This window comes from Esox lucius, chromosome 7, assembly GCF_011004845.1.
Source record: "Esox lucius isolate fEsoLuc1 chromosome 7, fEsoLuc1.pri, whole genome shotgun sequence".
Taxonomy (NCBI): Eukaryota; Metazoa; Chordata; class Actinopteri; order Esociformes; family Esocidae; genus Esox; species Esox lucius.
The window spans coordinates 13,705,888-13,733,589 of record NC_047575.1 but is presented as its reverse complement, the minus strand read 5'-3'; the positions used below and the strand labels follow the sequence as shown (position 1 = coordinate 13,733,589).

General features: G+C 42.2%; 1 protein-coding gene across 4 annotated transcripts in view; it reads left to right on the top strand.

Moving 5' to 3' along the window:
• gabra3 (gamma-aminobutyric acid type A receptor subunit alpha3) overlaps positions 1-25,128 on the top strand; it is a 158,029-nt gene extending 132,901 nt beyond the window's left edge. For 3 of the 4 annotated variants that reach the window (XM_020048670.2, XM_020048669.2, XM_013134523.3), the window contains 3 exons: positions 6,193-6,345; positions 9,862-10,067; positions 20,401-25,128. In XM_020048670.2, coding sequence (XP_019904229.1) covers positions 6,193-6,345; positions 9,862-10,067; positions 20,401-20,739 — 698 coding nt within the window. In that variant the 3' untranslated portion in view covers positions 20,740-25,128. The remainder of the gene's footprint in view (positions 1-6,192; positions 6,346-9,861; positions 10,068-20,400) is intronic. The other variant, XM_020048672.3, reaches the window with a different exon arrangement.
• Positions 25,129-27,702: the final 2,574 nt, after the last annotated feature.

The window sequence follows — 27,702 nt, the reverse complement described above, 5'->3', positions numbered from 1 at the left end:
CCACATAACAAAGCATTACTAATAATACAACCTCCAGCACAGGTACCCACATAACAAAGCATTACTAATAATACAACATCCAGCACAGGTTCCCACATAACAAAGCATTACTAATAATACAACATCCAGCACAGGTACCCACATAACAAAGCATTACTAATAATACAACATCCAGCACAGGTTCCCACATAACAAAGCATTACTAATAATACAACATCCAGCACAGGTACCCACATAACAAAGCATTACTAATAATACAACATCCAGCACAAGTACCCACATAACAATGCACTACTAATTATACAACATCCAGCACAGGTACCCACATAACAAAGCATTTCTAATAATACAACATCCAGCACAGGTACCCACATAACAAAGCATTACTAATAATACAACATCCAGCACAGGTACCCACATAACAAAGCATTACTACTAATACAACATCCAGCACAGGTACCCACATAACAAAGCATTACTAATAATACAACATCCAGCACAGGTACCAACATAACAAGGCATTACTAATAATACAACATCCAGCACAGGTACCCACATAACAAAGCATTACTACTAATACAACATCCAAACAAGGATTTTAACTCAATTATTTTCAGCTCCTTTCATGTAAGACACTTCAGACAAATAAATGTATCACCCTTTTACCATTTCCTAGGTACACTTTTGGCAAGTATTTAAGTCTGTCTTTTCTTAATTCATCTGAGTTGCTCTTCAAGCAGTTCCCTCATTGATTGGTCTGTGCTAGAGTTTTTGTGATCAGTGTAAAGTCAACAGTGAAAAGATGATTGGTGAGTATATTAGGAACTGGTCATTGGATCCAGTGGCTTCCTTATAGGTTGGTTGAAAAAGAGCAAAAAAGTATCCAGCACTAAGAAAATGCAGGGTAAATGAAGAAGAATCCTGATCTTTGAGAATCCTGGTCCTTGCTCCCAAGGACACACTCAGATTTTTGTCCAAATGCACATTGATCTGGACAGTATCAGCAAGCATTTTAAATGGTAGCCAAGTGTAAAAGGACTCAACTTGTAGTAAGACAACTATTCAGCAGTTGTACAGAGATAAGCAGCCTTGGAGCTGGAGGGAGAACGCTTCTTTTCCTCTGATTGAGCTCTGGTCTGGAGTGGAGAATTATAGGAAATTCTGTCCGCCAGCACTGTTGATCAATCAACCATTCATTTGATCTTAAATTCTGATTGCCTCTGCTGCTGTGAAAGCCCTTTATCTACTACTCCCTAGTCTCATCGAGAACCAGGCTTCCCTAATCTGGATAGCCTGGTGAAGTCAATGGCAGAAAGTAGCTTTAAAGGGGTGAAGACCCAGTTTAAAATAACTGCCCAGTGAAAAGCTTTTAAAAGTGAATATTCTGTTAACTAGGGACGGGAGATACCACTGATTTCCTTTTCTATCCCCTTCCAAGTAAAACCAAGGCTACTATACCGATATCGAAGCTTTTAAAGTGTTCTAATGTACATAAAAGCGGATGTTTGCCTGCATCCCCCCCTCTTCTCTGATAGCCTCTGCTATAACTTGTCATGCTCTTTTATATGGGTGATTTTCATGCGTTTCAGGAAATATCGTACAGACGTTTCGCCCATCAAATGTTTGCTACATTACTATTTCAATGGAGTGAAATAACTCCAAAGAATGCATTGCTTTTTTCCACTATTTAAGAGAGGAGCACTGGTAACCGCATCCGTTCCCTCCATCTTGTCCTGTGACGGCGTGTGTTTCTCTGGGTTTAGAGGCTATATGAGAAGTGAAGGGAGTAGTACTGCAATGTACTAAACATTTAGAAATAGGTTGAGATCCAGACAGTAAAATGTTTTGTAGTTTAGTTGTATGTAGCATTACTAGTGTAGAATCTGAGCATTAACAATTACAATATGAATGTATATTTCATTGGAAGTGCATGTGCCTAGATAATGAGAACAACAGAAACCTCTCTGTTTAGATTATCTCTCTGTAGGAATGTTTACGATGGTCATATGGCATGGGGGGTTGACTTCTAAAGACATGGTCTTAGTTAGAAACGCCCTTAATGTATAGGCTAGCTGGTAACCAACATTGCAGTGAGAAGATAATGGAACGTTCACCGAATGACATCTGTGCTGCAATTTTCCAATAAACTTGAGCGAGCTTCTCCCTCGATTTGATACGGGTTCTACATTATTTGACCACTATACGAAACCGCCGATTTCTAACACTAGTTGATATTTATGGCTGTCTCATAAGAAAAATAAAATTTTTAGGCAGATATCTACATTTTCAATTAAATGTACATTCTGTTAATACAGAAGTCATTGTTGGAGGACTGAAACTCTTCTGGTTTTAATCCTTTCCTTCTAATCAGACTATATACTTTATTTCAACAGGAAGAATCACATTGAGACTGGAGTTTAAAATAATCCTTGTAATACAGGCATCACAACCAGAAAATATATTTTAAAAAACAACAAGAAAACAAATAGCGTAAAAACAAACACAATTCATGTTGTGCTGAAATTATTATCATAATATGCATTAAGAAAAATGACGACGTTAATTATCACAAAGTTCTTGAATCAGCATTTTAAACTGTCCTATTGTGTACAAGCACATGCCATTTCACATGTATTCTACAAATCAGGTTCAAAGAATCCAAAGGCAATATAGGAACATACAAATAAAATGTTCATTTGAATTAGTAATTTCATAATAATTGACTTCTGATTATGTGATCTTGATTAAAGAATGCAGTTTGTTTCTTTGTATTTAGCACAAGCTTAAGGTTAGACCAGTATCTTCTGCAGCGCCAGAATGTCAGAGGTAACAAGGCATGGTTACAGTTAAAACAGTCAACATGGTATCGTCTCCAGAGCCAGAAAGTCAGATATAACAAAGCTTGGTTACAGTTACAACAAACAACATAATATAATCTGCATACAAATGAGTCTTAAATCTTTTTATAGCACCTTCACTTTTATTTATATAAAGAGTAAACTATAGCAGGCTGACAACTGGACCTTGAGGCACCCCTTTGTGTAACTTAAGGAACTTTGATTTGACCCCATCTATCATAGTAGTTTTAGCCTGGAGATTTATAGCCATCTTCAAGCAGCAGACCCCTGTCCGAGTGATGATACTATTTTTAACAGTAAGATGTGATTCACTGTATCGAAAGCTTTGCTCAAATCAAGCAACATGGCAGCGCAGTGATTTCTCCCATCTAAGGCATTTGGAATATCATTTATGATTAGCATCAAAACCAGAAATGTTTAGGCACTCCAGGACCAAAGTGGCCTATAACTGTCATAATGAATAAAATGTTTTGACTAATTATTGTGCAGTGCAAGAATAACATCACCCACAATGATGACTGTTTGGTCTCCCTCCATCTTGGGGAGTGTCAACTTGTTTTCACCAGGCAGCTATAAGTGTCCTACTCTCTGAGACACAGTTCTCCCAGAGATGGATAGTGTTGAATCTCTATTTAGTCAGTGTGATGCATTAGGTTCCCCTGTCTCCCTTCTCACATTGGCACTGGCATGACTGCAGAGATAGTGCAACAGACAGGGTAAGGCAGATAGGACTGAGGAGGGTAATACCTGATACACATTTTGCATTGACTAAGTTACCCCTGAGGTGTGGTTGTATTTGTTGGTGTTACACATGAGGTGTGGTTGAGCAGTCGTTTGTGTAACACATGAGCTGTGGTAGAGCAGTTGTTGGTGTTACACATAAGGTGTGGTAGAGCGGTCTTTATGTAACATGTGAGGTGTGGTAGAGCGGTCGTTTATGTAACATGTGAGGTGTGGTAGAGCGGTCGTTTATGTAACATGTGAGGTGTGGTAGAGCGGTTGTTTGTGTAACGTGTGAGGTGTGGTAGAGCGGTCGTTTGTGTAACACGTGAGGTGTGGTAGAGCGGTCGTTTGTGTAACACGTGAGGTGTGGTAGAGCGGTCGTTTGTGTAACTCGTGAGGTGTGGTAGAGCGGTCGTTTGCATAACACATGAGGTGTGGTAGAGCGGTCGTTTGCGTAACACATGAGGTGTGGTAGAGCGGTCGTTTGCGTAACACCTGAGGTGGGGTACAGCGCTTGTTTTATTTTCCTATCCACGCGTGTTGACAAACATAATGTTGGACTTGTCACCTCTGCTCAGCACGTAGGAGTGTGTCTGTTGTCCAGGAAATCTTTTTTCAGCACGTTGGAGGCTGTGGAACAAGTGTTGCTGGCAGTGTTTTTAGAACCCAGTTGTGGTGAGATGACACATTCTAATAGTCTGTCATACTGTATCAGATATGTATTTTCCTGAGGAGCTGAACCACTCACTGAGGTGTGCTGCTCTCAGCCTATCACACATACTTGCCCATTTTGTCAGCATTTTACTGAGTGACTACTCTAATCTGGACAAACAGTGGTGGGAAAACCCCATCTCGGACACAAGCAATCAGTGAAATTCCACTCTCACAGACAGACATTCTGCTTGCCACAGGCTCTCAGTGCTTTGTTGGCATGCGTGCCACTGTATTTACAAGCTCCCAGTGTTGTTATTCACGCCACTGTATTTACAAGCTCCCAATGTTGTGTTGTTATTCATGCCACTGTATATACAAGCTCCCAGTGTAGTATTGGCATCCATGCCACTGTATATACAAGCACCCAGTGTTGTATTGGCATTCATGCCACTGTATTTACAAGCTCCCAGTTTTGTGTTGCTATTCATGCCAGTGTATTAACAAGCTCCCAGTGTTGTGTTGGTTTTCATGCTACTTTATTAACAAGCTCCCAGTGTTGTGTTGGTTTTCATGCCACTTTATTAACAAGCTCCCAGTGTTGTGTTGGCATTTATGCCACTGTATTAACAAGCTCCCAGTGTTGTGTTGGTTTTCATGCTACTTTATTAACAAGCTCCCAGTTTTGTGTTGGTTTTCATGCTACTTTATTAACAAGCTCCTAATGTTGTGTTGGCATTCATGCCACTGTATTAACAAGCTCCCAGTGTTGTGTTGGCATTCCTACCACTGTATTTACAAGCTCCCAGTGTTGTGTTGGCATTCCTGCCACTGTATTAACAAGCTCCCAGTGTTGTGTTGGTTTTCATGCTACTTTATTAACAAGCTCCCAGTATTGTGTTGGTTTTCATGCTACTTTATTAACAAGCTCCTAATGTTGTGTTGGCATTCATGCCACTGCATTAACAAGCTCCCAGTGTTGTGTTGGCATTCCTGCCACTGTATTTACAAGCTCCCAGTGTTGTGTTGGCATTCCTGCCACTGTATTTACAAGCTCCCAGTGTTGTGTTGGCATCCCTGCCACTGTATTTACAAGCTCCCAGTGTTATGTTGGCATTCCTGCCACTGTATTTACAAGCTCCCAGTGTTGTGTTGGCATTCATGCCACTGTATTAACAAGCTCCTAATGTTGTGTTGGCATTCATGCCACTGTATTAACAAGCTCCTAATGTTGTGTTGGCATTCATGCCACTGTATTAACAAGCTCCTAATGTTGGGTTTGGCATTCATGCCACTATATAACAAGCGCCCAGTGTTGTGTTGGCATTACTGCCACTGTATTAACAATCTCCCGGTGTTGTATCGTTATTCATGCCACTGTATTAACAAGCTCCTAATGTTGTGTTGGCATTCATGCCACTGTATTAACAAGCTCCTAATGTTGTGTTGGCATTCATGCCACTGTATTAACAAGCTCCTAATGTTGTGTTGGCATTCATGCCACTGTATTAACAAGCTCCTAATGTTGGGTTTGGCATTCATGCCACTATATAACAAGCGCCCAGTGTTGTGTTGGCATTACTGCCACTGTATTAACAAGCTCCTAATGTTGTGTTGGCATTCATGCCACTGTATTAACAAGCTCCTAATGTTGTGTTGGCATTCATGCCACTGTATTAACAAGCTCCCAGTGTTGTGTTGGCATTCATGCCACTGTATTAACAAGCTCCCAGTGTTGTGTTGGCATTCATGCCACTGTATTACCAGAGTCCCTGTGCTGTATGAACAGGCACTGTGCTAGCGCGCATCCTGCTGTAATAACTTTCATAAATATAGTTCTGAATATTTCAGCAGGGTGCTTGTGTTTGTCTGGACCGAACATGAGCTGTATTAATAATTAACGCCCTGTGCATCTCTCGCTCTGTCTCTCCCTCTCTCCCCCTCCCGTTCTTCCCCTCAGGAGAATATGTAGTGATGACAACGTATTTCCATTTGAAAAGGAAAATTGGCTATTTTGTGATTCAAACCTACCTTCCCTGCATCATGACTGTCATCCTGTCTCAGGTCTCCTTCTGGCTAAACAGGGAATCGGTTCCCGCCCGTACTGTATTCGGTGAGTGTCTTCCCTTATCTTCTTAACCCCAAAATGCACTTAACAAGTAATTGAACCATTCAACAATTTGGATTGTGGCAAGAAGAGAGCAATTGTTTAAATGATGGCGTTCCATCAAAACAAGTGTGCAGCAACGGCCGCGTGCGCGTTTGTGGTGTTGCTTTTGTTCACGTCATTAGAGGCTTTCGGTGGACTTGAGAGGGGGGTATAAAAAGTTCATCTTTGAAAAGTTGTTGTTCACACAGTCAAGTGTAAAAAAGAGCCTGGCGCCCATGTTGGTTCCTCAGGGTCTTGGACAGTGATGAATTTGGGTTTAGAACTGTGCTTGGATCACAGGATTGACCTGTAATTACCTTGGCTACCACAAAACCACCTAATTAATTACAGATTAGCGCCAGCAAACATGGAAAGGAATTACGTTGGAGAAAGTGAGGCAGTTCGCCTCAGGGGACAGAGTGATAACAGGATGTGTTGCAGTTGCATCTCTCCTGCTTTGCAGAAAGTTTAACACGGCCAGGTTTCTAAGCGATTATTGCTTATTTAGCTCTTGCCAACTTTGGCAAGGTGTCTGGCTTCGTCAACACTTTTTGAGGCAGAAGCATCAGGTGCAAAGCACAGCTGATCCTGCCAGCATTGCTACGAAGACCCAGGAAGGGTGAGGTCCTGCCTCCTCTGTGATGGGGCAGAATGAAACATGAGCCACTTTGAGTTGAAAGAGTGGAAAGGAATGGCTGCCCGTTCAGGCTTAGGGGAAACGATAATAACAGCAAAGTTGTGCTTAGTCCTCCAAAGCAATGTCAAGGTAAATAATGAAAACAGTAAAACCTTCAGTATGAAGAAATCTTTCCTTAAAAACCTTTTACAATTCTAGGACTAAAACCTTCAAAATGTCAGCTGAAGGCCAAGAATCATCAGACAAATAAGTATTCCCGTGACAACTACAGTATTGTTGTTGGCTTCTGACAGAGACATTTAGTCACAATATCTGACTTTGTCAATACACAGACATGCTTACAGAAATGCTATGTATCTGTGAGTGAATCGTACGGCTCGGATCTGTGATATTTGACAGGTTTCCCCATAGGTGATCAGTAGCTCCTTATGCTGTGACTAACAGTTTCAAAACATGACTAATTGGAGAAATCAGTAATTGAAAAAACATTCATCTCACTACCTAGTGCCTCTGATGTGAAGAAGCCAGCCAGCATATGTTTGTTCTAATCAGTTTACCCTGACTCTCCAAGACAAGAGCATACGCTATGATTTCCTTTGAATTGCTATGCGTGGAAGTCGCTAATAAGAATGCCCAGTGTTAGTAGTAGTATGCCCATTGCATCTGCTGCTATTAATATTTTTGGTCATAAGAGTGGGACCCACTGCTGTAAATGCCCATCCTTCACCAGTGAGGACAAGCTGTGCACTCCGAGATCAGCCAGCTGTTGTCGTCACAGGACTAATGCTGCATGTGTTGTATCATTCTCTGGTTTCCCTTGGTCACTTTGTTTTGTAATGATCAGTAACTGAATGTCTTGATGCCGGTCTGGCTGCAAACGACTCACCTGTTCCACATGAAGACCAGCAAAATCCTGAATCCCATATTCACGAGTATGAGCTGTTTGTTTGAAAGTTGATCATTTAAAAGTTTATATTTAATTAATGATTTCCCTGGTGGGTTGTAGAATCTGGCTGGCATGACGTGATATTTTCTGAAAGGTTTGTAATTTCCTCACTCACCCAAGTGTAATATATGATTTATGGTTTGAGAGGACGTGTTACACAGTAGACACAATACAATACAATCTCCAGTGGCTATCTGACATTCGCCCATTTATACTTTTTAATTGCCTGATATCTTTTTTAATAGGGGGGATTGCAACTCCTCTTGTAAACATTTGTCAGTTGTCACTGTTTTTTTCCACCTCCGCGCTGATGAGATAGTGGAAGTGAGTTGTGCTGTTCACCATTGCGGGTTGGTCATTGACGCTGACAGTCCAGGGCAGTCTCAGTGTTACTGGTTGATGTTTAAAGGTAGTGACCAGACTGTGTGTTAATGGAACTGGTTATACTGTCTTTGCATAAATCAACAGTAACACCCCAAGTTGCATAGGTTCACATTGCCTATGGAGAAGGTGGTGAAATTAGTTGACCTCATCAGGTGCACAATGTGAAGTTTTACATCCTATTTTCTTTTAAGAGATGAAGCAGGTGGGAGCAGGCGAAGTGGAATGATTGCTTATATCTGCTTTGATGGACACCCATTCTTTTCTCTCCACTCATTTCATTCTTTGTATTCCCTGGGATGTAGAATACAAAGGCCAGTGGGCACAATGACCTATAAAAGATTCACATTTCACACTGCAATTGATTTATTCTCTCGAACCTCGATATAATGCAATTCATATATCTAAATTGGGCCTGACAAAAAGAGTATTGCGCAGCCACCTTTTGAATTCTTATACTCTACGTTTTACAGCTCCTGGTCTAAACGGCCAATTGTAATCAGTATCTTGGTCTAAGTATTCCCGCATAACATTTAGATTAATATGCAATGGCAGTTAGGGGGGCAGTGGATTTTGCACCCACACTCTTCTGGTGGTCTGTGCAGCCTCTGACACGAGATGTGGTCAGTAGAACCCGAGATGTGGTCAGTGGAACCCGCGTGGTAGCCGTCCCCCAGTTCCAGCTGCAGGTCTACGTGAACACCCCTCACCTCCATGAGGCGATCAGCCAGCAGGCTTTCGGTGTGCCAGACCGCCGGTTCGCCACCCCCACCCCCACTCCATGCCTCCTCTCCCTCTGCCAACGGTTCTCTTGTGTTCCGAGGACAGACGGCGGGAGACCACCTAGCCGCCTGTGCTGTATCAATATGGGGATTATTGTGTGTCATCCGACGGGCTCAGCCGAGGTCTCCCGCGGGGCGCCTCCAAGTACGTGGCTCTGCGAGCCTCGGCGGAGGGCGAGCCTGGATGTTAAGGCAGCCCTTGAAGCCGAGGTTAAAGAGGTTAGCTTGGAGCTGCGTCCGTAGCACTTACTCCGCAAAGCTATTTGAATTGGGAATTGATTTTGGTTTTTTATAGCACAATCAGGTTTTTATGTCCGCCGAGGTCTGATTGCGTCCTTCAGTCGTCACTTCGGCCATATGCCACGGCAGCCTGTGACAGCATCCACTAAAATGTTCAGCGTTGACACTTTTTCCGCGCATGACACAATGCTTTTGTCCCAGTTGTGTGTGTGTGTTTATGTTTCTGTTTTACCATCTTAGTGAGGTCCTCACTACAATCTCACTACGATTGTAAAACAAGGTATATATCTTGCAAAGTGAGAAAAAGATTGATGGAATCCATTTTAGAATATGGCTGTGAGGTAACAACATGTGGGAAAAGTGAAGGGATCTGAACACTTTCCGAATACAATGTAGCTCTAACTGTTTGTGTGAGCATATTTGTGTGAAAGAGTATGTCCATCAAAACTGTAACCCTTTCTTTTTCCCGTTGCGTCTCTTCTTTCCATCCCCAGGGGTCACCACAGTTCTAACCATGACCACCCTCAGTATCAGTGCCAGGAACTCCCTGCCTAAGGTGGCCTATGCTACAGCCATGGACTGGTTCATGGCAGTCTGCTATGCTTTCGTCTTCTCTGCCTTGATAGAGTTTGCCACGGTCAACTACTTCACCAAGCGCAGCTGGGCGTGGGACGGCAAAAAGGAGGCCCAGGAAATGAGGGTGAGTTCTGTAGCTACCGGCCCCGGCTCCTTCATGTTGAAACACACATGTACACCCCCAGTACACGCACATCTTCAGTCCCTGAGAGAGGCGGTGGAGGTCCTCAACCGCTCCCTAGCTGCTCCGCTACCTCCTGGTGTTGTGGAGAAGTGGCTCATCACAACGGGGTCTCCATCCTCATTAATCTGCCAGATAGTGGGTCCAAAATGAGCCTGTCTCCATCTCTTCCTCGCTCCCTCTCTCCCTATACTCTTCCTCTCTCTTGTCGAGTGGCTTTTTGCTTATTCTGGATTATTTGCTCTCTATCTACCCTCTTCCGATAACCTCCTGAAAAATGAGTGTCTTCAGAGTTAATGGCTCAGAGATGTGGTGAGGAATGCCTAGCAGAGCTCTCGTATGGTGTAGTAGTGAGAATGAGGGGTTATTGCACCTGTGAGACACTGATAGAAAGTCCCATCCCAGCCTACTGGAGAAGGTAGCCCTGGGTAATCTGTAAAGAGACACTTTATTTATTCATTAACAACCCCACAGAGGAGGACCTGAGTTCCCGAACGCGCTGGGGAAGCAACTCCCAGAGCAGGTGTCCTGGACGCCGGAAACCAGTGTGTATCACACTCAAACAGATGCCAAACCAGGCTGAATATCAAACGGAACTCATGGCCCCCAAAAGCATGTAATCCAGTGGTCTCTTGGTGATGGGTTCGATAGGCTTCAACTCAAATTGAAAACTTAAGAACTCGATCACCCCATGTGCGCGCCCGTGTCAATTGGGCCATTCTCCAACGTTAGTTGTCTCACATGCCACGCATCCACCCTGTCTACATCACAGACAGACATTGAATATTAGGTATGGGGATATGAGGAACTGGTTGTGTCTGGTTGTAACTTTGGCGATATTGTGCTGTTATAAGACCCATAGGACACTTGATAAGTTTGGGTACAATTAGGGAATGTGTTGCCTGTTAACAGCTGTGAGGATATTTATAGTAGGTGGAGAACTCCCGGGAAGTTTCAGAAGTGTAATCTTTGACTCGATTTAGAAGTCAAAAGTCTACTGTGTTCTACGTGAGCTTCAGTCAACATTTGTATAAATGCTTACAGATGTGCCGGAAATGCGTTTGATAATATGCTGAGAACGGAGGACTCACGACCATCAGTCAAACTCTCCCATTATTCCTTTAGGTCTTTGTAGGTTGCCTTGGTGGTTGTCGGTGTGATTGGTAATGCTGACAGGAAGCCTCTGTAGTCACTGGGTGACTGATGATTCTGTGAATTACAATACAGTATTTGTCTTTGATGCTTTGTCTTAATGCCAGCGGCAGCAGGATGTCCGTCTGTATTCTTGGGCTTGTGCTGACCAGGCGGTTTGTGGTGATGGATACGTTAGAGTAGGGGTCACTCGGCTAGCGATAGCACACCCATCACAGCGCCTCGCTGATAAAAGCTTCTGGAGAGCTGAAGGATGAAACGCTCTGTTATCCTCATTTAGAGGCTTAGCTTCACAGAATACAGCCTGCACATGAAGTGGGGTGGGGGCGTAGTTAAATGACTGTTCCTCGGAGAAAGAGGAGGGACACTTGGCTTAGTGTGCTGTTGAAAGTAGCGTCCCTGGCCAATGAAGGCTATGACTGCATCCTCTCCTTTTGACGAGGCCTGGTGGTGACCTCATTGACCTAGGGCTCTGAGAGGCTCAGATAGGCCGGGTCCCTGTGGATGCTGGGAGTGGAGAACTAGCGAAAGGTACAGGTAGGTAATTGACCTCAACGGTTGTAGAGTCCCTCTGGCTCTGGTTGTTGCCCCTATTTTGTCATACAGAAGTATCCCATTTATCAGGGATCGTATGGTCATGGATATCCTGGAAAAGTCATGGAATTTGAGATTTGTGTTTTCCAGGCCTGGAAAAGCTTTGGACAAAAACTAAAACATTAAAGTCATGGAAATTATTTATTCATGTAGTTAATAATTAAATCATTAATTCAATTGTATTTTAATTGCTGAAAATTGCTGATAGTTGATGATAAAACTGATAATTGCTGGACTTAATCTCATGGGCTGAATACCTCACATTTGTTGAGGTATGAACCATTCTGAACCACAGTTTGTCAGATTATCAACTCTTGATCTTATCATATTGACTGCTTGCAACCTTTCACCGCTCAAGCTTGTCATATCATTTACCTCACACTTATGTTACACTGCCCTCCAAGTAGCCAGCTAACGGAACATAGCCGGCACGCCACCTACAACTCACTAAGAAGCAATGCCGGGAATATGCTTTCAACAACGCCAGGCCACACAACGCCAGGCCACAATATTCGTTGTGGATAGACAAAGGTCCAAACCCAGGGTGTGCAAAATGTAAGATATGTGTGGATGTTTCTAATATGGGTGAGGCTGCTTTATCAGAGACGACCATCACCCTGATCACATGCATAGTATACCTGTTATGTACATTTTGTGGCAGTTTCCCAGACAGGGATTATGCCTAGTGCTAGACTAAAAAGCTATTTCAATGGAGATTCTTCATTGACAGTAATTTTTACTCTAAAACTAAATTTAATCTCTGTCTGGGAAACCATGCCTCAATGTTTTATTGTTAAATCTGTGAAGGTACCGTATACATATTTATAATTTTACATATTGATACTGCTATTGTTGCTTATTTCTAGATAAAATATATTAATAAATATGTTTGAATCAACCTATTTGTGTAATTCCTCAGTTATTAATTAGTTTTGAAATAGTGAGACTTAAAATATAATGTTTTTTTTGTTTTGTTTTTTTTTCATAATTTATTTTATGTATGTGTAAATGCCACACAATTATTTATCATGGAAATGTGGTCATTTATTAATTAAAATGTTCTCTCATCGATCGGTTTGCTGCCTGTATCTGTGCATGCAATGATTTAACATTCAAAAACACATACACTACCATTCAAAAGTTTGAGGTCACTTAAAAATGTCCTGGTTTTCCATGAAAACATACATGAAATGTTTGAATAAGAAATATTGCCAAATAAATGGTAAATTAAGTCATTGACTAGGTTAGAAATAATAATTTATAGCTCAAATAATAAATGTGCGCTGTGCTTTGGGTCATTGTAAGAGGAAACTGGCTCCAATCAAGCACCATCCACAGGGTATGGCATGGTGTTGCAAAATGGAGTGATAGCCTTCCTTGTACAAATGTTCCACTTTACCAACACCAAAGAATTTGACAAATGTTCTTTTTTGTAAACCAGAACACCTCAAAAAACACTTTTTTCCAATCTTCCTCTGTCCAGTGTCTGTGTTCTTTGGCCCATCTTAATCTTTTCTTTTCATTGGCCAGTCTGAGATATGGCTTTTTCTGTCTAGAAGGCCAGCATCCAGGAATTGCTTAATCACTGTTGATGTTGATGCTGGTGTTTTTCGGGTGCTCTTTAATAATGCTGCCAGTTGAGGGCCTGTGAAGTGTCTGTTTCTCAAACTAGACACTAATGTATTTGTCCTCTTGCTCAGTTGTGCACCAGGGCCTCCCACTCCTTTCTGTTCTGGTTAGAACCAGTTTGCGCTGTTCTGTGAAGGGAGTAGTAAAACGAGATCTTCATTGGCAATTTTTCACATAGAATAGCCTTCATTTCTCAGAACAAGAATGGACTGATGAGTTTCTGGCGATTTGGTAATCAAACCCATGATTGCTGATGCTCCAGATACTCAACTACTCTAAAGAAGGACACTTTTATTGCTTATTTTATCTTTTATTTAATTTTTCAGCTGTGCTTACATATTTGCAAAAGTGTTTTCTAATGATCAATTTGCCTTTTAAAATAATAAACTTGGATTAGCAAACACAAGGTACCATTGGAACACAGGACTGATGGTTGCTGATAATGGACCTCTAACACCTATGTAGAAATTCCATAAAAAATCTGCTGTTTTAGTCATACACAACATTATGAACATCTACACTGTATTTCTCATCAATTCGGTGTTATTTTGATGGACATAATTTGCTTTTGTTTCGAAAACAAGGACATTTCTTAGTTACTCAAAACTTTTGAACGGTTGTGTAGATTAGCTATGTAGTTGAGAAGCTGAGATGTAATGTGGACCCTTTTTATAGATCATGCCTCTTTTTATGGCTGGAAACAGAAGACTTCCGGTCAGTTCTCGACTATTGTCACTCCATCTGTCAAATGCCAGCAACCGATCTTCGTAAACCTTTTGATGCAGTTTACCACAGCTCTGTTTGTTTCATCGCAGGTGATTGGTTTAATACCCATTATTGCAAGGTCAACTGGACCTAACAAAATCTCGCAAATTACTTCAATGCTCCCTTTTTGTTTACAGGGCTCTGCCCAACAAACTTTTGACACACCTAACTACTCTGTTAAAGTAATAAAACAAAAGGGCCTGCAGAGGGGCATAACAGTATAAGGCTTTACATCATAGTGTGGAGGCACCACTCCACCCTGGGTTCAATACCAAGGTGTGTCACAGTCAGCCATGACCGGGAGTCTCCAGAGTGCATAGTGGCCCTACAAAGCCTTGGGCTAAGGGCCGTAAACCATTCCTTTGCTTATCGCGCTCTAGCAACTCCCTCAGGCTGGTTGTCCGCCTGCAGGCTAATTGTGGTCGTTAGCCAGAGTAGCATTACTTCTTAGCTAGTTGGTCCTGGCAAACTCCCTAGTTGAGCCAGTGGTGTGGAAGGAAACACGATAAGACAAGGTCATAGCTACTAATTGTACATCACTAATTGGGAGGAAAAGGGGGTAAAAAATTTAGGTACCAAATCCTTTTGCAGCCTTAGCAAACTCAAGGTCCCTCTTGTCTCCTTTAGGTTTGGGGAATACGCCTTTAGTTTTAACACCCCCCTTTTTCTGAATTATTTACTAAATGAATTACGTTTCCTGGTGCCTCTAGGGCAATTTAAACCCCTAATGATGAATGAGTTCACTGAGGTATTTTGATCAAGTGTAATGTAACTGTACATGTAATATTTAAACTCATTCTTTATGAATAAACACAATACTTGTAATCACACAAATGTTGACACATACTGCAGGAACCTTCATATCATTTCCCCACATAGATTATGCTGCATAATGTTTAGTTTGAGGAATTGTGTGAGGAAGTGGAGGGGGGGATGTTAGATAAGCAAAAAGGGAGAGTGAGAGAAAGTGGGGTTGGGGGGAGAAAGTGCAAGGAGGGCATTTGTGCAGAGGAGAGGCAGCATTTACCTTGATTGGGGGTTTTCTGTCATGTTTAATTCATGCTGGCTGACAGACGTTCTGTGACACACTGCAGTATGGCACACACACACACACACACACACTTACGGTCATACAGTACACACACAATGCATGCTCACATGTACACGCGTACCGTACACGCAAACCACTAGTACTGTCCATAAGACCGCTAACGCCTCCTGCCAGCGGGACCATGGAGACAGGTCATAATACACAGGTCAGGGGGAAGGAGAGCACACAGAACAATCCTTCACTGCCAACACTGCCTAACGCCTTCCTATAATCCCACAAATCTCAGATTTTTCCAGTGGAATCGTGTTGTTTGGACAGTGACAAACGTTAACTTTACTCGATATTTGAAATGACATAATGATTAAGGAGTTGAAGTGGAGACAGTCAGCTTTAATTTGAGGGTAAATTACAGAATGTTTTGTACATAGTCCCTCGATCCAAATATTCAATTGGAGTTTACTGTGTGTTTCATTACATAAAATATATTGTTGTGTTTATTCTTATGCTATGTTTCATTATATGCAGGACATTGTTGTGTTTAATCTCATGCTATGTTTCATTATATAAATACAACAATTATAAACAGGACATTGTTTTGTTTAGTCTCATGCTATGTTTCATTATATGCAGGACATTATTGTGTTTAGTCTCATGCTGTGTTTCATTATATACCGGACATTGTTGTATTTAGTCTCATGCTATGTTTCATTATACACAGAACATTGCTGTGTTTAGTCTCATGCTGTGTTACATTATATGCAGGACATTGTTGTGTTTAGTCTCATGCTATGTTTCATTATATTCAGGACATTGTTGTGTTTAGTCTCATGCTATGTTTCATTATAAATAGGACATTGTTGTGTTTGGTCTCATGCTATGTTTCATTATATGCAGGACATTGTTGTATTTAGTCTCATGCTATGTTTAATTATATACAGGACATTGTTGTGTTTAGTCTCATGCTGTGGTTCATTACGAACAGGACATTGTTGTGTTTAGTCTCATGCTATGTTTCATTTTAAGCAGGACATTGTTGTGTTTATTCTCATGCTGTGTTTCATTATATGCAGGTCATTCTTGTGTTTGGTCTCATGATATGTTTCATTATAAACAGGACATTGTTGTGTTTAGTCTCATGCTATGTTTCATTATAAACAGGACATTGTTTTGTTTAGTCTCATGCTATGTTTCATTATATGCAGGACATTATTGTGTTTAGTCTCATGCTGTGTTTCATTATATACCGGACATTGTTGTATTTAGTCTCATGCTATGTTTCATTATACACAGAACATTGCTGTGTTTAGTCTCATGCTGTGTTACATTATATGCAGGACATTGTTGTGTTTAGTCTCATGCTATGTTTCATTATATTCAGGACATTGTTGTGTTTAGTCTCATGCTATGTTTCATTATAAATAGGACATTGTTGTGTTTGGTCTCATGCTATGTTTCATTATATGCAGGACATTGTTGTATTTAGTCTCATGCTATGTTTAATTATATACAGGACATTGTTGTGTTTAGTCTCATGCTGTGGTTCATTACAAACAGGACATTGTTGTGTTTAGTCTCATGCTGTGTTTCATTTTAAGCAGGACATTGTTGTGTTTATTCTCATGCTGTGTTTCATTATATGCAGGTCATTCTTGTGTTTGGTCTCATGATATGTTTCATTATAAACAGGACATTCTTGTGTTTAGTCTCACGCTGTGTTTCATTACAAACAGGACATTGTTGTGTTTAGTCTCATGCTATGTTTCATTATATGCAGGACATTGTTGTCTTTGGTCTCATGCTATGTTTTATTATATGCAGGACATTGTGTTTTGTCTCATGCTGTGTTTCATTATTTGCAGGACATTGTTGTGTTTAGTCTCATGCTGTGTTTCATTATATGCAGGACATTGTTGTGTTTAGTCTAATGCTATGTTTCAATATACAGGACATTGTTGTATTTAGTCTCATGCTATGTTTCATTATATACAGGACATTGTTGTGTTTAGTCTCATGCTGTGTTACATTTTATGCAGGACATTGTTGTGTTTAGTCTCATGCTATGTTTCATTATAAACAGGACATTGTTGTATTTAGTCTCATGCTATGTTTCATTATTTACAGGACATTGTTGTGTTTAGTCTGATGCTGTGTTGCATTTTATGCAGGACATTGTTGTGTTTAGTCTCATGCTATGTTTCATTATATGCAGGACATTGTTGTATTTAGTCTCATGCTATGTTTCATTATATACAGGACATTGTTGTGTTTAGTCTCATGCTGTGTTACATTTTATGCAGGACATTGTTGTGTTTAGTCTCATGCTATGTTTCATTATAAACAGGACATTGTTGTATTTAGTCTCATGCTATGTTTCATTATTTACAGGACATTGTTGTGTTTAGTCTCATGCTGTGTTGCATTTTATGCAGGACATTGTTGTGTTTAGTCTCATGCTATGTTTCATTATATGCAGGACAATGTTGTGTTTAGTCTCATGCTATGTTTCATTTGTCCTGTAGTAGAATGGTATAATGGAGACTCCCTCCACCAGCTGACTGCCAGGTGTACACAGGCTGGGGCGGGGATGTGAGGTTGGCAGGCTGGGAACAGACCTGATGCCGGGGATGAATGAGCTTAGGTAGCAGTGCTAAGGGTCATGAGACGCTTGTTAATAGTCATCCCTCCCTCATGCTGATCTAAGCCGCGGCTGTGATATAAGGAGCCTGGGGTGTTGTTGGAGCAGGATGAATCAATACCCTTTGAAAGCCTCGGGGCGTCCAGAGGGCAGCAGCCATCACTGCTGAGAGACTGCCTCCCGCCAGTGATATTGGATAGACAGTCCGGTCTAAAACATGAAGTCCAGGTCCGACCCTGCAGACAGAGTCTGATCTAAAACATGAAGTCCAGGTCCGACCCTGCAGACAGAGTCCGGTCTAAAACATGAAGTCCAGGTCCGACCCTGCAGACAGAGTCCGGTCTAAAACATGAAGTCCAGGTCCGACCCTGCAGACAGAGTCCGGTCTAAAACATGAAGTCCAGGTCCGACCCTGCAGACAGAGTCCGGTCTAAAACATGAAGTCCAGGTCCGACCCTGCAGACAGAGTCCGGTCTAAAACATGAAGTCCAGGTCCGACCCTGCAGACAGAGTCCGGTCTAAAACATGAAGTCCAGGTCCAGTCGTAGCTCAGCCAGCATCACCTTCAGACAGACTACATGATCTTTCTCTGCTTTACATTAGATTTGTTAGATTCTGTCCAAGTTTGATCCATGAACAAATTAAATGCAACCGGAAGTCAGGAGAGAGCCATCTTTATTCAGCATGAGGCTACGATGTTAACCTTCCTTCTTTCTCATTTTTCTCTCCAATGATTACAAAGTGGACACAGTATTTATGCCCCAGCACATCCCCTCCAATATCTGTCTTCCAATCACATACGTGTATTCTATATCCTAACCTTACATGGCCTAATAGTGTCCCCTCTTAAGTTTCTTGGCTCCACAGCTTATCAGGTTGTGTGAGGCCCCTCAGTAGTAGATACCAACTGCTTGTGATACGGTACCTCATATAGCACAAGATAACGAACCACTCCTCTAACAAGAGAATAGAACTAAAATACATGCATATCATCAGGTAAAGAGAGGTTTCCTCACAATGGTATGTGCTAACCTACGGTCCATGGGTCTTTTCATAGAGTTTATGACAGTCATATGGAAAACTCCTATCAGGAGGTATGGACAGGATGTGTGGAACCCATCAGAAATGGGTCATCACATTTCCTACCTAGTGTCCTTCCTACAGAGATCGTTAATACTCTCACACATTGTGTAATTCAGCTACTTTTCATGCCCAATATCTATCAACATTGTTACTGCTCATTTATTTTTGCTTTGAAGTATTTCTGATTGGAAGGCTTACTGAACTGCTTTCCCAGTAGGATCGAATCACCTAGATGCTGTTGTCAAAGTACCTGGTTGTAATATTCCATATGACCTTCTTCATTGGTCCCGGCCTCTATATGGCAGCCAAGTAGGTGATACTCATTAGTGGATGTAAGACTGCATGAGGTGTATTTCTTTAGTATTGGCTGAATAATTGCGGCTAGGGCTCTAATCTGGGCTGCCTGGGGTGGAGGGCTTCCAACCACTTCTGATAAGTAGGGTACCTTCAAGCTCAATTGTAGTTGTTGGCTGTAGACCGCGCTCTCCTCCAAACGTGTAGTTACCGGCAAAAACTGCCTCATTGAGCAAGCAGTGTGATAAGAAGCTGAATGGCTTGGCGGAATGTTCATCCGAGGACTTATGTTGATCATATGTCTCACTGAGTGTAACTGTGACGAGGCAGGCCATAAATGTGAATTGGACATCTTGAAATTGGAAAGACAGGAAAACACGGTAAAATAGGGAGAAATATATATAAACCTGACACTGTCTCCAACGCATCCGTTTTTTATCCCCTCGCCTCCTAATCTAGGGCCTGTTTACTCTGCAGCCTCAGTCCTCAGAGTGCAGATTGTCAGGCCCATTTACAGGTGAACTGGTTTAGTTCTGCTCCTAGGCAACACTAACCAGTCCAGGCCGACCCTTTCCTCTGCCCGATTCCTATCCATAGTTCAGAAAATAACAAGCCTCACGAAAATTAAACCATGATATTGCCTATGGACTTTTTTTTTGCGCTCATGACTTTTTGACCTGCGTGCTGTGTTACAAGGCTCTTGCATGCCTTTCCCTGGGGTGTTTCTCTTCTCACTGCACTCTGGTCTCTATGTATGTTTTGTCGGGGAGGCTCATGATATTTGTCACTTATTAGAGCGTAGATGCGTAATGTTCTATGACCCTGGCCTTTTCTCTTGGCTGGGAGGGCTACATCCCCGATCTCGACACTAGAGGCTTGAGTTATTTCGGCTTGGCTTCGAACCCAATGGTGTGTAGAATAGGGACATCATACTATTTCCATCATGCTTTTTAAACACTATCGCACACTCTGTTAAAAACAGTAGAAGCTAATGTTGTCGTTTTGAAAACCAGGCTTTCGTTGGGTTCAGTGAGAGCCAGCCCTAATTTTCATTGTTTCTCTTCTCTTTACAGAGAAGAGAATCTTCCTCTCTTTCCAAAAAGGCTAATAATACATTTAACATAGTTGGAACCACCTACACCATCAATGTGGCGAAGGACCCGGGTTTAACCACCGTCTCCAGGAGTGCCACCACAGCCGCGCACCACCACCACCACCACCACAAGGTCCCCAAAATGGACGACTCATACGTGGAAGCCATAAAGTCCTACAACCGCGTAAGCAAAGTGGACAAGATATCACGCATCATCTTTCCTGTGCTGTTCTTCATCTTCAACCTCGTCTACTGGGCCACCTACATCAACAGCAAGCCACGCGCTATCCCCCCTCCCAGGTCCACTGCCCAGGATTAAAATCAGCAGAACAAACTAGGCTGGGCCCAAGAGATCCACCAGAGATCCACAACATGTCCACCATTGTTTTGGACTTCATTTGGAGATTAGCAAATGTCAGCCAGATCAATGACAAACATTCATAGATTCGTGCATACAGAACCATATCGATTTGTTGTTTCCTGATTGTTCGTTTGTTTCATTAGTCAGACGGCGTTTCTCTTCTCAGAAATGAGAGGGTCGGGGCCATGTGTTCGAACCTTTCGCGGTAGCTCATTACAGAGAATTGGGTCCTGCTGCATCACTGTTTGTCAACACATACATACCCACGCTCGGCAGACACACACACACACTCACCATTCACTCTGAAATGCGTCAGAAAGCAGCCAGGAGAGCCATTGGCTGCTCGGCTCCATGGTAGGCTCTTATAGCCAGAGGCTGCCTGTAGAGTTCCGTAGGAAGGTCATTAATAATCCTCTGCCCTTCTGCTAGCGCTGAATCTCAATAGACCCAACGCAATATCATCTGGAATTGCTTTTGTGTCCTATGGGCCTGCCTGTGCATTTTCCAGTCCAGTGACACTTATTGTTTTAACAGGCTGAGTATGCTCAAAAAGAAAGAAGCAGTGTGCCTTTTTGAATACCCACATCATCGAGACGAAGCGTACAGCACACGCAAACACCTACAAACCCACACTCACACACGCAAAAACATGCTGGTGTCCATATGGATTCGGCCCCTTCTCTCCTCCGCCTACAGCCCATGGGATGTCTCTTCATTACCTCAGACTGATGTCTAGAATACAGTAGAGTGGATAACAGGTCATCAGCATAGGGACACGCTCACCTGTTCACTTGTATAGGAACGCATTCATTTGTTAAATCACGTTCAATCTAAAGTGAATATTCTTGACTTTGAGTTGATAATGTTTTCTGATGAAAGCTTTGACCCTTGTGCCTGTCCGTGGGCTTTCTTTTCTCTAGGGGATTACAATACGCATTTGAGGCCCCCGTTTAGAAAAGGCAACTTCATTCTTTAAGATGCTCATGACCCATGAGGTCCCATTCCCATTCGATTTAGTTGTATTTGTGTGCCACTTTAATTACATGAAGCAAGTAGGTGTTCCTTCGGACGGGAGCCTGAGTACCTTACGTACAACATACCTCAGTGGAGGCCGCACATCGCCAGGCATGTTGTTAGACTGTTACATGTAAAAACAGCAGGGCTGAAATAGGGGCGCTTGTTATGCCAAAAAGATGCTGTGTTGAAAGCATACAGCCTGTGTGTGATGACGCTAATAGTTGCCGTGAAAGTTACGTTAAGTAATGTCATTGCACGTGACCTTTCCAGCATCTTTCACCCCTTGTTAAGCAGATCTCTTGCCGGGAACACGACGGACGTGGGAACGTGCTATGCGATCTCTCGAAAACAAGGCGGCATTCAATGTAACACCTTGCAAACGGCTAGAACAGTGACCGTTTAGTTGTGACTTTCTCTGAAGGTGTGTTAAAAACCCAAACCATGTACAACGTATCAAACATATGCATGACAATCTGTACATGTGTAAGTCCACAACCTCCAGTGATGTCGTGTGTCATATTGCAACGTCAGGCTTACTGTCAGTATTTCAGTCGCTCACTAAGATAACGTACAGTGTTCCATCTCTGTTGGATTGGGTGCTTGTCCTTCTAAAAAGGCCAAGGGTTCATAGCTACAGTATAGCTTCATATATAAGGAATATATTTATATATGATTACATATATACCGTAGTCAGTATATTTATGCAAATTAACATACGATTTAAGACATATACATTTTATATGTAATATAGCCTATTGTGTCATAACAAATGTTGCGGGGTAGAAAGCAGTAGACAAGCAAATAAACAAATCAACAAAATATTTAAATAAGGGCAAATACTGTAATTATTTCACAGAGTTGTTACGTTTTGAATTTTGTAGATACTGTGAACTGAAATAGAGTTTGTGGAGTATGATGAGTCCGGTTCATTCTAATGTACTTGATCAGTACTGCGCTCTCATTGGGGCCTACATGTTGAAGGTACATTCAGCTCTGGAACCCCTTCCGTGCGCTGCGGCGTTGACATTGGAGACGTTGACATTGGAGACGTTGACATTGGAGACGTTGACATTGGAGACGTTGACATTGGAGACGTTGACATTGGAGACGTTGACATTGGAGACGTTGACATTGGAGACGTTGACATTGGAGGTGCTTAGCATCAGGCGACTTGGCTTCTCCGTAAGATCAGTACATCGTGTGCACTTTTCATACCTGACTGTGAACAAGCAGATGTCTTTGTCTGCCAGTGATGCTGCTGTCCCTGCTGTTCTTTGTCCCCCCTGCGATGTAACTGCATGTCCTGAAGTACTGAGGAACTGGACAATTCCTCCACCAATAGAGCTTGCAGACAACTGTGGACTCTGCCAGGAGCTCTTTTCATTGGCCGCGCCAGTCTTTGCAATCCCGTGATGAAGTGTCCTTCTCAACGACAGGACCCCAGGCATTAGCGCGCCCTTTCTCCGTTGTCTGCCCACCGCTCTGCAAATAACTAATAACTGTCGGGATTTCCAGGACATTGTTAGTGAACATACAAGACTTTGAATGGGGAGGATATCTGAACGGCGAAAAAGGGATTTGTTATGTTTTGACATGTGGCTCATTGAGACATCAACTCTGCACCTGTTGGTGGTTAGCTCTGTCATGGTTAGCTCTGTCATGTGGGCTGCGCTTTAGTTCATGCTAGTCATTTTGTTTGTGGTGTTTACACTGTGATTCAATGCAAAAAGGTAGCAAGACATAAACAAATCCTGTCGGGGACAGGGAACCCACCTGCACAATCTGTGTTGTCATGATTGATAGCACCATGGAACACCCGGAAATTGGGAGTGTCATTTCTGTGAGGTACTGTGACATAGAAAGGCAAGGATAACACATGCAGCTTATAAATATAATTATAAACACAACAGAAATACATGTACTGTCCACACTTTGACTTAGTGGAAAATGGAGGAGGTCATTGGGATTCATTCCACAGCTGAAATATAGTCTGAAAGCTATAAGACCAGAATTGAGGTGTCTCCCTCAATATGTACAGTTTACAATGGGTTGCCTCTTCCATACTGTGTCTCCATTATTCTCAGATTATTTGCTTTGCCAAAAATGACCTTTTAGAGGAAAAACATAGAAAGCATGCGCCCTAGGATATGGCAATGTTTTGTGTTTTGCTCTGAGTGATTGGGTTTGGCATTGAGTATGTCTGAAGGGTGTTGATTAAGACACGATTTGATAAAGCACACAAGTTGTGTGGGAGATTACATTTGCATACCCAGTCCCTGACCTGCATGCATCAAGGTTGTGAAGGATGAGAACTCTCCATGTGATGCCTGTACAGCCTCAGTGAAGGATGTGAAGGCAGTGCTAAAATACTACTCAGTATGGTCTGACTTCAGATGCCCAGCCAGACCCCTTACTTTCTCAGCAAATTGCAGCGGACATCCAAGGGAGTCCAACACAGATCCGGCAGAAAGAGCCTCCTGTTGGTGACTGAAAACACAGCAGACAAGACTGACAGAGTGACTGTCACCCTGAAGAGAACCACTTCCTTTCACTGTTGAATGGTGGGCTGTGAAGTCCATTATATTTAGGGCCAAATAACCTATTATTTTCTTTAGCTTTTTTTTTTTCTCTGCATGCTTTAGAGAAAAGTAGATTGTGGGAAACATTTCCCCATTAATATTTGAGGTTATACCTTAGAATAGTTTTGACTATAAATTGGTTAGGTTGCTTTTGCTTGCTTGTGCTTGCTTTGATAAAAGATATGATCAATTATACATTAAGTATAAGAGTTTTATTCAGAACTACAGTTCTCTGACTGCTTTCAGTTTGGGTTGGTTCACTAGCTCTGTGACCCCAACGTATTACAGCCAAGCACATTTGACAACTTTCATCACAGTGACCTAGTTTCAGGAATCAGTGCGCTTGCATATTTAACCTGTGTGGAAACCTGCACCTTATGAAGTTTGTGGCACTGTGCTCAATTCCTGCTGTATTAAAGGGTATAAGAATTTAATACTGAATGATACAAATTGTAAGTAGCCAGCAAATCTGATGTAATTTGAGCTTTTTGTTGATGTGAAGGCACAGTGAAAGCAAGGAGCTTTATTTCAACACTCGCAGTGTTAATGTTTAAAAGACTACGTAATGATGACATCATTCAGTCAGAAGTGGAATTGTTTTTTTTTGTAGAAGATTTACTTCGAAAGTGTTCCTTTTACTCTCGTATTGTGAAGGTTTGTTTGTGGGTCTAAATTATGGAGAATGTTCTTTTTAACCTCCCTTTGTCCAGGTTTTGCTGTTCTTTACGTTAATAAAGATACAGTTCTTTCATCTGCTTCTTGGTCTTCAGTTGTCTGTGTGAAAATGATTACATCAGCGATTGAATGCAGACAACGCTTTCTCCTTTTCAGAGGTTGACATTAGTTTTAATGGGTGATTACATACTTCACATGGGAATAATGCTTTAGTATCTATGCTGTTCTCAAGATAGGCCCTTAACTGAAGGATTCTCTGTGTTTTCTGTTGGGAAGTGATTGAGTGTCTACCCTGATGAAATATGTATTACTGTGATGTCCTATTCTTTTTGAGCCCAGTGTGTTGCACTGCCTTCAGAATGAGCAACACTGAGTATCTGTGTACTTGGGTGTATGGAGCGCATCCATCTTTAAAAAGGTGTGGACATTCTGAAGCCTCTCTGCCCATCATTCATCCAGAAGAATTCCTACCCAACATAAAAGTAGTAGCATTCTGACTGTTTTTCAAAGCACGATCAATACCAACTGAAATATTAACTTCCTGGTGAACCAGGTGACGCCCATTTTCATCATTAGAACAAACACAAAGGCTCTTGCATTTGGATGGAAAAACAGCAGACACTGAACCTGCAGTCTTTATATTCCCTTACATAAAGTGCGTTTGACGCATGGTAATATTGTGACAGAGAATTGTACATTCTCTTCAAAGAGATGTGTTTCAGTATTTTGGTTCTAAAGGACTGTTACAAGTTATATCCCACACGTGTAGGCATGGGGAAAGTGTCAGTTTCCATGTATTTTCAGAAGCATGTGTTGTTCTGCCAACACTCTTTTCCCTGAGGTTTCCTGCCCATTGTGGTGATGGCTGCAGGTTTTGTCCTCTGTGTTTGTCGGTTACATCACTGCATCATCAGTGGTCAGCACAGCAGGAATCTCACAGCTTCTCTTCTGTCTGCCCGAAAAATCCTGGGCTCAGGACACTGTAGAAGGGCCATTATGGCTGGAAGAGATGGCTCCAAGCTGGCGAGGATTTAGTCTGCTGACTTACTGTTTCAATAACTCTTAAGGTCAACGGGAGGTCGAGAGCTACAGAGCTTCTAGCTTTATCGACATCGGCCCTGTTTTAAACTCCATCTATAGCCCACAGCCCTCCCTCTTCGCTTCGCCTTTGGAGATTTACAGACGAGTACTGCCTGGTGGGCAGGGGCCCGTATATACAGGTGGTTTATTAGCCTGAGGCACATCATGACGAAAGAAAGCCAACCAGAGACGGGGGTCGCTGTTTATCTTATTCCCGGCGAACTCTGTCTAGCTTACCATGGGGGTGCCTCGGAGAACACTTGCCATTGTAATGTTAACCAGTGGATTAATGAGAGGCCGACAAAGTGACGGCTCAGGTGAAATCCATAGGTGCCATAATCCCTCGGGTGGATCTGGGGGCGGGCCCTGAAACCGGGGAGACAGGGAGATGGAGGGGGTGGAGATGAATGTGTTGCTGCGTTACTACCTGAGAAGTAAGGTTGTCATTGCTGTAGGGTCTGGAACACATCACATCTATGCATATCCATTCACAGGCTCCATCCCACACCCACTCTGCTGTCATCTGCTCCCCCAAATACAGGGAGGAAGCCTCTCTGATAAGTTGATAGGTGAAAAACGAAAGAAGCTTAAAGGTTATGGAGCTTGATGGTCTTAAATGTAATGGGATCTACCCCCTCAGTGAAGTCAGGCAAGGCTACAGATGAATAACCATTGCATGTGTGTTTACAGAAAACATAAAGGGGAGAGCGGGGTTACTGGAGCCCAAGGGTGAGTTGTGCCACCCCTTGGTTCTAGGAAACCATAAAAAATATCAGAGTCATCCGATTAAATAATTATGGAGTGTGTAATCATTTCATTATGTCCACGAATGGTGAAGGTGGTAAGCATATTCATCTATTGCATCTGAGCTTTCATGATGCTTGTTTATAAGTGAAGAAATATGTAGGAAGCTTCTCCCACATGGTTTGTGGACAGGTTTTCTTTAAAACCGACATGTTTTAAGAATTCTGATTATTTCAAGGATACACAACATCCTGAAATCCATGTAGATATGGTTGTTGAAAGTTATTCTGTTTCCCTTGCTGTAGTAATGCTGAATGTAGAAAACGACTCAACTTACCCCACTGTCCCCTACACGCACTGCACACAAGCTGTGAGAAAACATTGACTTCATAAACCTGTATTCTCAATGGAAGATAGATCTCAGTGCGATGGTGTACCTTTTTAAGTCCTTCTGAATCCCTGTAGTGTTAGCTTTATGTTTCAGATCCAGTGAGGAATGAGACCGTCTCCACAACATGAAGACGCTTTCTGGTAGTTATATGGACTGTATTTCTTTGTTTCCTACTGCTTTCGTCTCATGTGGCAGTCCAACGTGGATCACTACACTCTTCATTATGTCTCAACAGGGTCTCTGGTCATCTAATGAGGCTACTGATTCAGGTGCTCAATGGGGTTTATGAATGGTGTAAGCCCACTTTATCACAGATTTTACGCTTGCAAACACACACACACACAGAATAAAACCATAACATTCCTTAACCTCATTACCTCTCAGTCATAACAGCCAACCACAATCCATCTTATCTCTCAGTTTTCACAGCCAACC